At 46.0% G+C, this 10,643-nt stretch overlaps 1 protein-coding gene across 2 annotated transcripts in view; it reads right to left on the bottom strand.

Moving 5' to 3' along the window:
* The window catches only part of LOC106595407 (casein kinase I), a 97,053-nt gene extending 86,760 nt beyond the window's left edge, over positions 1 to 10,293 (bottom strand). Inside the window, exon 1 of one of the 2 annotated variants that reach the window (XM_045719612.1) lies at positions 9,775 to 10,293. In XM_045719612.1, the coding sequence (XP_045575568.1) occupies positions 9,775 to 9,850 (76 nt within the window). In that variant the 5' untranslated portion in view covers positions 9,851 to 10,293. The remainder of the gene's footprint in view (positions 1 to 9,774) is intronic. The other variant, XM_045719611.1, reaches the window with a different exon arrangement.
* Between the last annotated feature and the right edge of the window lie 350 nt (positions 10,294 to 10,643).

Below are 10,643 nucleotides of genomic sequence, written 5' to 3' on the forward strand. Positions count from 1 at the left end.
TCCACAGGGCTGGTGGTAATCAGAGCCTATAGCATGTCATCCAGGGGTAGAGGAACACAGATCCACAGGGCTGGTGGTAATCAGAGCCTATAGCATGTCATCCAGGGGTAGAGGAACACAGAGATCCACAGGGCTGGTGGTAATCAGAGCCTATAGCATGTCATCCAGGGGTAGAGGAACACAGAGATCCACAGGGCTGGTGGTAATCAGAGCCTATAGCATGTCATCCAGGGGTAGAGGAACAGAGATCCACAGGGCTGGTGGTAATCAGAGCCTATAGCATGTCATCCAGGGGTAGAGGAACACAGAGATCCACAGGGCTGGTGGTAATCAGAGCCTATAGCATGTCATCCAGGGGTAGAGGAACACAGATCCACAGGGCTGGTGGTAATCAGAGCCTATAGCATGTCATCCAGGGGTAGAGGAACACAGAGATCCACAGGGCTGGTGGTAATCAGAGCCTATAGCATGTCATCCAGGGGTAGAGGAACACAGAGATCCACAGGGCTGGTGGTAATCAGAGCCTATAGCATGTCATCCAGGGGTAGAGGAACACAGAGATCCACAGGGCTGGTGGTAATCAGAGCCTATAGCATGTCATCCAGGGGTAGAGGAACACAGAGATCCACAGGGCTGGTGGTAATCAGAGCCTATAGCATGTCATCCAGGGGTAGAGGAACACAGAGATCCACAGGGCTGGTGGTAATCAGAGCCTATAGCATGTCATCCAGGGGTAGAGGAACACAGAGATCCACAGGGCTGGTGGTAATCAGAGCCTATAGCATGTCATCCAGGGGTAGAGGAACACAGAGATCCACAGGGCTGGTGGTAATCAGAGCCTATAGCATGTCATCCAGGGGTAGAGGAACACAGAGATCCACAGGGCTGGTGGTAATCAGAGCCTATAGCATGTCATCCAGGGGTAGAGGAACACAGAGATCCACAGGGCTGGTGGTAATCAGAGCCTATAGCATGTCATCCAGGGGTAGAGGAACACAGAGATCCACAGGGCTGGTGGTAATCAGAGCCTATAGCATGTCATCCAGGAGTAGAGGAACACAGAGATCCACAGGGCTGGTGGTAATCAGAGCCTATAGCATGTCATCCAGGGGTAGAGGAACACAGAGATCCACAGGGCTGGTGGTAATCAGAGCCTATAGCATGTCATCCAGGGGTAGAGGAACACAGAGATCCACAGGGCTGGTGGTAATCAGAGCCTATAGCATGTCATGCTATCAGTGAGGAGAGGGAGGGGAACTCCAAAGTCAGTCTAGTAAAAACACCACGTGTCCAAACATTGAACACTTTGTACACAAACACACTAAAACTGCATCAATGTTTTGTAAATATTGGCCACTGCTCAAAGTAAAAAAACTACTTAACTTCTATGCTAACGTCCCACCTGCGGGACACAGCCAGTGAAATATCAGGGCGGCAAATTCAAAACAACAAAATGTCATCATTCAAATTCCTCAAACATACATCTATTTTACACCATTTTAAAGATACACCTCTCCTTAATCCAACCACATTGTCCGATTTTAAAAAGGCTTTACGGCGAAAGCATAAAGTTAGATTATGTTAGGACAGGTACAACACAAGAAAAACCACACAGCCATTTTCCAAGCAGGAGAGGGGTCACAAAAACCAGAAATACAGCTAAAATTAAGCACTAACCTTTGACGATCTTCATCAGATGACACTCCCAGGACTCAATGTTACACAATACATGTATGTTTTGTTCGATAAAGTTCATATTGATATCCAAAAACCCCATTTTACATTGGCACGTGATGTTCAGAAAATATTTTGCCTCCGATACTGCCGGTGGATCAGCACAACAATTTACAAAAATACTCATCATAAACGTTGATAAAATATTAAACTGTTATTCAAAGAATTATAGATTAACATCTCCTTAATGCAACCGCTGTGACAGATTTCAAAAAAGCTTCACGGGGAAAGCACACTTTGCAATAATCTGAGTACAGCGCTCAGAAAAAGACATCAAGCAATACAGGTACCCGCCATTTTGGAGTCATCTAAAATCATACATTGCATTAGAAATATTCACTTACCTTTGACGATCTTCATCAGAAGGCACTTCCAGGAGTCCCAGGTCCACAATAAATGTTGTTTTGTTCGATAAAGTCCATAATTTATGTCCAAATACCTCCTTGTTGTTTGCGCGTTCAGTAAGCTACTTCAAATGTAGGAAGCGCGCCGAACATTTCACGACAAAAAGTTATATTTACGTTTGTTGAAACATGTCAAACGTTGTAAAACATCAATCTTTAGGGCCTTTTTAACGTAAAACTTTAGTAATATTCCAACCGGACGATTCCAATGTCTTGAAAAACGTTATGGAACACAGCTACCCCTCACGTGAAGGCGCGTAATTGAGGCCATGTCATTCTCTTGGTCATCAGACTCCAGGAGGTCTTGTTCGCTCTCTGTTGACTGCAAAAGCCTGAAACACGTTCTAAAGACTGTTGACATCTAGTGGAAGCCTTAGGAAGTGCAAATTGAACCCTAAGTCAATTTAGGCCCAGTCTTGAAAAACTACAATCCACTTCCTGGTTGGATTTTCTCTCAGGTTTTGGCCTGCCATATGAGTTCTGTTATACTCACAGACACCATTCAAACAGTTTTAGAAACTTCAGAGTGTTTTCTATCCAAATCTACTAATAATATGCATATCCTACGTTCTGAGCCCGAGTAGTAGGCAGTTTAATTTGGGCACCTCATTCATCCAAACTACTCAATACTGCCCCCAGGCCCAGAAAGGTTCACTAGGTTATGGTCAAAGATTAGCATGATAGATTGTTAACTTTGCTAAACTTCTTCAATTGGATAATATGAATACAATCAGAGTGAATTCCGTACTCAGATGCAGCTGAAACATGTACAACATAAAGCCAAGTAAACCTTCAGTTTACATGAACTTTGGCCTCCCTCTAACAGCATGTGACAACACCAACAGAAAGAGGATGAAACATGTTCCTGTCTGGTATGGTCAGGAGATAAACCCCCTGGTGGTGACTATAGACCTCTGGTCTGGTCAGGAGGACAGAGACTAAGTTCATCTCTTTCTTGGCAGGTTTTACAGAGCAGGGCTGTGTTGTTCAACTGCACAGAACTTGGAGGTGGGGGGCTGGGGACAAGCATGTGGTATTGATCAGTCCAGCCCAAGAACAAAACACTGAAGTGTACAGTACACACCTGTTGAAACACACCATAGCTATGTACCAACACAGATCCCAGACCTGGTGTAAAACCTTGGAGCATAGCTATGTACCAACACAGATCCCAGACCTGGTGTAAAACCTTGGAGCATAGCTATGTACCAACACAGATCCCAGACCTGGTGTAAAACCTTGGAGCATAGCTGTGTACCAACACAGATCCCAGACCTGGTGTAAAACCTTGGAGCATAGCTATGTACCAACACAGATCCCAGACCTGGTGTAAAACCTTGGAGCATAGCTATGTACCAACACAGATCCCAGACCTGGTGTAAAACCTTGGAGCATAGCTATGTACCAACACAGATCCCAGACCTGGTGTAAAACCTTGGAGCATAGCTGTGTACCAACACAGATCCCAGACCTGGTGTAAAACCTTGGAGCATAGCTATGTACCAACACAGATCCCAGACCTGGTGTAAAACCTTGGAGCATAGCTATGTACCAACACAGATCCCAGACCTGGTGTAAAACCTTGGAGACCAGAACGCGAGTGCAAAACACCCACCAGCCTCAATGCTTGCACACAAACACATTCCCAACTCTCAAAGTAGGGACACAACAGGTCAGCTTCCCCGGGTGTGAAGAGCTCGGACAACTTTATATAAGTCCTTTAAGTAGATGAACACACCGTTTAGTCATTGTGTAGATTTACAGACTAGGAGTTGGAGCGATGCCAGCTGAGTTCTCTGCTCTCTATTGGTTGGTTGGTGTTCCAGCTGAGTTCTCTGCTCTCTATTGGTTGGTTGGTGTCCCAGCTGAGTTCTCTGCTCTCTATTGGTTGGTTGGTGTCCCAGCTGAGTTCTCTGCTCTCTATTGGTTGGTTGGTGTCCCAGCTGAGTTCTCTGCTCTCTATTGGTTGGTTGGTGTTCCAGCTGAGTTCTCTGCTCTCTATTGGTTGGTTGGTTGGTGTTCCAGCTGAGTTCTCTGCTCTCTATTGGTTGGTTGGTTGGTGTTCCAGCTGAGTTCTCTGCTCTCTATTGGTTGGTTGGTGTTCCAGCTGAGTTCTCTGCTCTCTATTGGTTGGTTGGTGTTCCAGCTGAGTTCTCTGCTCTCTATTGGTTGGTTGGTGTTCCAGCTGAGTTCTCTGCTCTCTATTGGTTGGTTGGTGTTCCAGCTGAGTTCTCTGCTCTCTATTGGTTGGTTGGTGTTCCAGCTGAGTTCTCTGCTCTCTATTGGCTGGTTGGTGTTCAGCTGAGTTGATTGGTTGCCACTAGCCAAAGCCAAACACATGCAGATAGACTGGGCTCTACAGCCAACACTAGGGCTGGGACAACATCCTGACACAGACAAATATTACATCAGCCATTTTCAAGTAAACCTGTCACAAAACCAACAGGTCCAAGTCTTACTCATGACTCAGACCACTTATTCTTGTTTCTCAGGAGAAGGGTGATATACATCGTTCTTAATAATACTTTTTACATAACCTAAAACAGATAGATGATCAATGCCTTTATTTTATTTAACTAGGCAAGTCAGTTAAGAACAAATTCTTATTTACAATGACGGCCTACACCGGCCAAACCCGGACGACGCTGAGCCAATTGTGCGCCGCCCTATGGGACTCCCAATCACGGCCGGATGTGATGCAGCCTGGATTTGAACCAGGTACTGCAGTGATGCCTCTTGCACTGAGATGCAGTGTCTTAGACAGCTGCGCCACTCGGGGGGGGCTATACCAAAAGGCCAGCCAGCCCATACCAAATAATACAAACTGCTTGTCAATAAGCAGCCTAGTTGGCCCTAATTCACTGGCTGGTTTTAGCCAGCCCTCATCTAATCCAGTTACAATCTGGTTCAGTGATACAGCTTCCACCTAGTGTAAGCCAATGGGATCATCACGGGGAACATGCGTTCTAGCTTGTCTTAATCCAGTTCCTGGACAGTGCTTGGGCTTCCCACAACACATACAGAGAGGACTCAAAATAATATCAAATGCATTTTTTGGGGGGGGTTGACCAGTATAGTACATTTCTGCACAGCTGCAATGTTGGGTGCACCCTATATAGTGCACTACTTTTGACCAGAGCCATTAAAAGTGGTGCACTAAATAGGGTGTCCTTTGGGATGCAACCGTTGAGAACGTTTCACCCTGTTGAACTACATCCCAGTTCTCCAATCACAGGCCAAACACTGACCTCATCCTCACGTCTTGTTGCCCATGACAACACACACACACACACACACACACACACACACACACACACACACACACACACACACACACACCGGGTCTTTACAGGACCAGGAACACAGAACAAAACACAGCACGCTACCGAGACCCTTAAGAGATTCCAGCTGTGTTCAAAACCATGATTACCTCAACACACACACACAGTCAGAGACATACACACTCACCATGACACACACACACACACACACACACACACACACCATGACACACACACACGGGGGATAGAACATGATTACACCATTGTATGAAGTGAACCAGAGTGAGCAGCCTTCCATCCATCTACACATGAAAGCAAACAGCTACAGGGGTTGTAGGAGAGAAAACAAGCATTGAACAGGATACTTATTAGCTTAGTCCCAAATGGCACCCTTTCCCCTAAATAGTGCACTGCGTATGACCATACAGGGGGCCATTTGGGACTCAACCAATGGCGATGGAGCAGGTAGTTGTGTCTGAACAGGGCATTAAGAGCAGCTGGCTGTAACAATAACTCTCTGGCTCCAAGGACATCTCTGTTCTGCCCTTCTCTGTGTCTGCAAATGGCCCCCTATTCCCTATGTAGGCCCTGGTCAAAAGTAGTCCACTATGTAGGGAACATAGTTAAATTTGTGACTTGGCCTGTCTCACATTGATGAGAGGAAGCCACTCTAGAGAAACACCCCTGGTCTTTAATAAGGGCGTAGGCAGGCTGGCAGCTCACACACACAGAAGTTATGTACAACCTGTGGTGACGTGAGCGATCTCTTTATTGCATGTTTGTACAGTACTGCCCTGTTGGTAGATTAGCTGCTCTCACAGCAACAGCTGTACGTGTGGAGAAGTCGGCCTAGATGCTGCTTACAATGTGTTGCTGACAGATGTGTTTTTTTGGTGGAGGTCTGAATTTCACTCCCTCTTGTGTAGCGTTGTAAAATTCTGTTAATTTCCCCAAAATTGCCTTATTCCATCATCAGCTTCCAGGAATCTTCCAACTAGATTCAGAACGCTTGACCTGAGTTCTGACGTTCTCAACCTTCACCTGAGTTCTGACGTTCTCAACCTTCACCTGAGTTCTGACGTTCTCAACCTTCACCTGAGTTCTGGCGTTCTCAACCTTCACCTGAGTTCTGGCGTTCTCAACCTTCACCTGAGTTCTGGCGTTCTCAACCTTCACCTGAGTTCTGGCGTTCTCAACCTTCACCTGAGTTCTGGCGTTCTCAACCTTCACCTGAGTTCTGGCGTTCTCAACCTTCACCTGAGTTCTGGCGTTCTCAACTTGAAAAAGAAATCAAATAGTTTTACTCTTGGGCCCCCTATTCCCTATGTAGTGCACTATTATTGAACAGGGCCCATAGAGCTGTGGTCAAAGGTAGTGGACAATATTTGGAATAGTGTGAAATGTGGATTTGGGAAGCACCCTGTGTCAGGACACAGTCACTGACACCCACACACCAGTGTTATCAGTGTCCTGCGTCGCTCTGCAACAGCTCACATTACGGCTGTATTATCTAACTAGGTAATGGTGGTAACCTACACAAGACACCAGCAGTCCTGACAGACACACTGGAGACGACAGTCAGAGTCTCCAGCAGAACAACACAACCTGGGTCTTGTTCAGTTGGCACCAAGGACGAAGCGTTAGAATATTAGGCGAAACTAGGAGGTTCTATCTGTAGCTGTCCAATAACAAATGCTTGCTTTGTGCCCTAACGAACACAACCCCAAACCTGAACACAGAGGACAGCCACTCTGAGACTGTTCTTTTTCTCCACAATTTCGTGGTATCCGATTGGTAGTTACAGTCTTGTCTCATCGCTGCAACTCCCGTACGGACTCAGGAGAGGCGAAGGTCGAGAGCCATGCGTCCTCCGAAACACAACCCAACCAAGCTGCACTGCTTCTTGACACAATGCCTGCTTAACCCGGAACACAGCCGCACCAATGTGTAGGAGGAAACACTGTACACCTGGTGACCGTGTCAGCATGCACTGCGCCCAGCCCACCACAGGAGTCGCTGGTGCGCGATGGGACAAGGACATCCCTGCCGGCCAAACCCTTCCCTAAGCAGGACAACACTGGGCCAATTGTGCGCCGCCCCATGGGTCTCCCGGTCACGGCCGGCTGCAACAGAGCCTGGACTCGAATCAGGATCTCTAGTGGCACAGCTAGCACTGTGATGCAGTGTCTTAGACCACCGCACCACTCGAGAGGCCAGACACTGTTCTGTTCCAACTCCAACCTGAACACAGAGGGAAAGCATTAGTAGACAACTCAAACAGCAGCAAGTCTAGTTTGTCTCAAAGACAGTGGTGGTCTGTATATATTCCCAGCCAGCCCAACACCCCACCAGAGACAGAGGACCACACCAGACAAAGACCTCCAGCATACACTAGTCTAGGACAACACCAGGACAATAGAGTCCCTGCTCCTCCAACACTGGTTCCAGGACAATAGAGTCCCTGCTCCTCCAACACTGGTTCCAGGACAATAGAGTCCCTGCTCCTCCAACACTGGTTCCAGGACAATAGAGTCCCTTCTCCTCCAACACTGGTTCCAGGACAACAGGGGGCAAGGTCGGCTGTCAATCATGACAAACTACAGACAGATTTCGAAATCGACCCCTAGCCTCCGACACGGCTGGCTGACCCCTAGCCTCCTACACCGCTGGCTGACCCCTAGCCTCCTACACCGCTGGCTGACCCCTAGCCTCCTACACCGCTGGCTGACCCCTAGCCTCCTACACCGCTGGCTGACCCCTAGCCTCCTACACGGCTGGCTGACCCCTAGCCTCCTACACGGCTGGCTGACCCCTAGCCTCCTACACGGCTGGCTGACCCCTAGCCTCCTACACGGCTGGCTGACCCCTAGCCTCCTACACGGCTGGCTGACCCCTAGCCTCCTACACGGCTGGCTGACCCCTAGCCTTCTACACGGCTGGCTGACCCCTAGCCTCCTACACATTAGTGCTTCATGTAGCCTGGGGCAGAAAGAATTGGATTGGCCCTGAAGCCTGTCAGTGGGCAAGGTGGTGGAGTCATTAATATATAGCTAATTATCCAGTCCTTTCAGCGCAACAAGATGTGGCTAGGAGGCGTATTCAGTAGTGCACACCGTAGCAAAATGTTTTGCATAGAAAATGTTTATTATTGAACAATAATGTTGTCCTTTTTAATCTAGTTTGGTTTGTGGTGTTGTTAAAACCAGAGTAACAAGTGATCCAACTAGGTCTAGCCAAGTTGTTGTTTGCAAGTAAAACAAATATGAGGTAAGTGAGGGTATGAGCCCTCATCACAACCTACCCTGATGGAAGTTGGACACACACAGACACACACTCACACACACACAGAGGCCTGCATCAGTTTCTGTGTCACAAACATGACCTTGCTGTATCTCACCCCCAATGAATCAGCTGAAGTTGAATGAAGGAAAATAATCAATGAAAAACAGACAAAATACCATCCATCATGTTATCTAGGTTAGGCCACAGACAGTTTGTAATGCCTAACAAGTTGATAAGACATGATCAAATAACATGCATGGACCCCTATCCACCCGGTTCTGAGGCCAGCTTGATCTCAGCTGAGAGCCTAAAGGGATGAGCAGCAGCACTTTCATCCATACACTACATACAAACCACCAGAACATGTCATAACATGTCCAATCTGACCACTAGTTGCTACTACAGTCAATAGGGATTGGAGTAGATAGCTAGTACAACAACACTCCAGTGAAAATAGTGTTCCACGCACTTCCATCGCGTTAACGTTATCAAGAGGGACTGATAACAACTGAAATGCATTACACAGTTATATTATAATACGGTGGTGAACATGTACAATATGTCAAGTCAGCCATTGCATCTGGCAGATCGTGAGTTAACAGTCAAATTGGACATTTAGAGACACTATATTCAGCTTTGGTACTTAGCTTATTGTTACAGACAGACCGCTTCCTGGTTGACTTCTGCACAACCAAACGTATGTCTGTAGCTTGACAAAAGCTCGACAACATTGGACTCAAAACCTTTCCAGCTGGCTTAGCTAGTGTTTATGATCACCCAAGGAAGGTGGTTATATCACCAACAAGAACAATTGACGTGTGTAGTATCTCACAGATATACTCTGACAAATAAATCTGCGCATTGAAGTGATAGCTACATTCAAACGGGACAATTTGTTCTAACGTTAGCTAGAATCAGCTGGCTAAAACGAAAACTCAACAGCTGACGTTTGATCGAGTCTACCGTTGAAGAGTTAGCCAGCTAGCAAATGCCATGTAAGCTTGCTATAAAAAAATGCTAAAATAACAGATGAGAAAATAAATACTATTAACTGTTTTATATTAGAAACTTACCCAAATAAATATCTCCAAACGATCCACTTCCAATTTTTCTGCCCAGTCTGTATCGGTTTCCCACTCTCAATTCCATGATTGAGAATGTATAGCTAGCAAGCTAGCTCAAAATCCACAAAAAATGTTTCAGGCAAAAGTCCAAGAAAGTTTCAGTCCAAATATTTTTTTTAAGACAAAATTATTTCCAGAAACGGTTTATTTTTCTCTCTCTTTCTGCTTCCCGTAGTCTCTCTCTATCTATCTATCCGGATATAGTAACACTGTCCCTAGCTACAATCCAACAAACTATCTTTCACCTCTCGTTTTAAAACAATCCTAATGTCATAAAATCATAATATTGGGTTTGTTTTGAAGGTTAACGTGTGTAGTTTATGCTCTTGCTATTTTCGATATCATCCCAACTTGCTTTTCCGAAGATGAAGATGGATTTTGAAGACGTTGCCCTTGTATTTTGCTATGTTCTTTCACCACTGTCTCTGCGTCTGTCTTTTTCCATAATATGCGACTTCTCGCCGTTCAGCAATCTGTCGTACGTCGGTGTCGTCACTTCCCTTAGCAACGGCTGGCCATGGCAAATATCTGGCATGGGGGAGGGGAGCTGGGGCTGGGAAGGGCTTGCCTTGACACAATAACAACAAAAAACAGGGTTGAATCAATTTCCTTTGTCCAGCATGACATGTATCTAACTGTCATGTTCACAGCGTGTTTGTTGCTTTTAATAACCTCTACAACAAGCTTTTATGTTGAGATGAAATTATTGCACAGTATATTGAGACACACATCAATCTACAGTTATTTTTATTTATTTAATTAATTGACATTGTGTAATAGTAGGCCTACATAGGAAATAAGATAAATATATAATTTAA

This window comes from Salmo salar, chromosome ssa06, assembly GCF_905237065.1.
Source record: "Salmo salar chromosome ssa06, Ssal_v3.1, whole genome shotgun sequence".
Taxonomy (NCBI): Eukaryota; Metazoa; Chordata; class Actinopteri; order Salmoniformes; family Salmonidae; genus Salmo; species Salmo salar.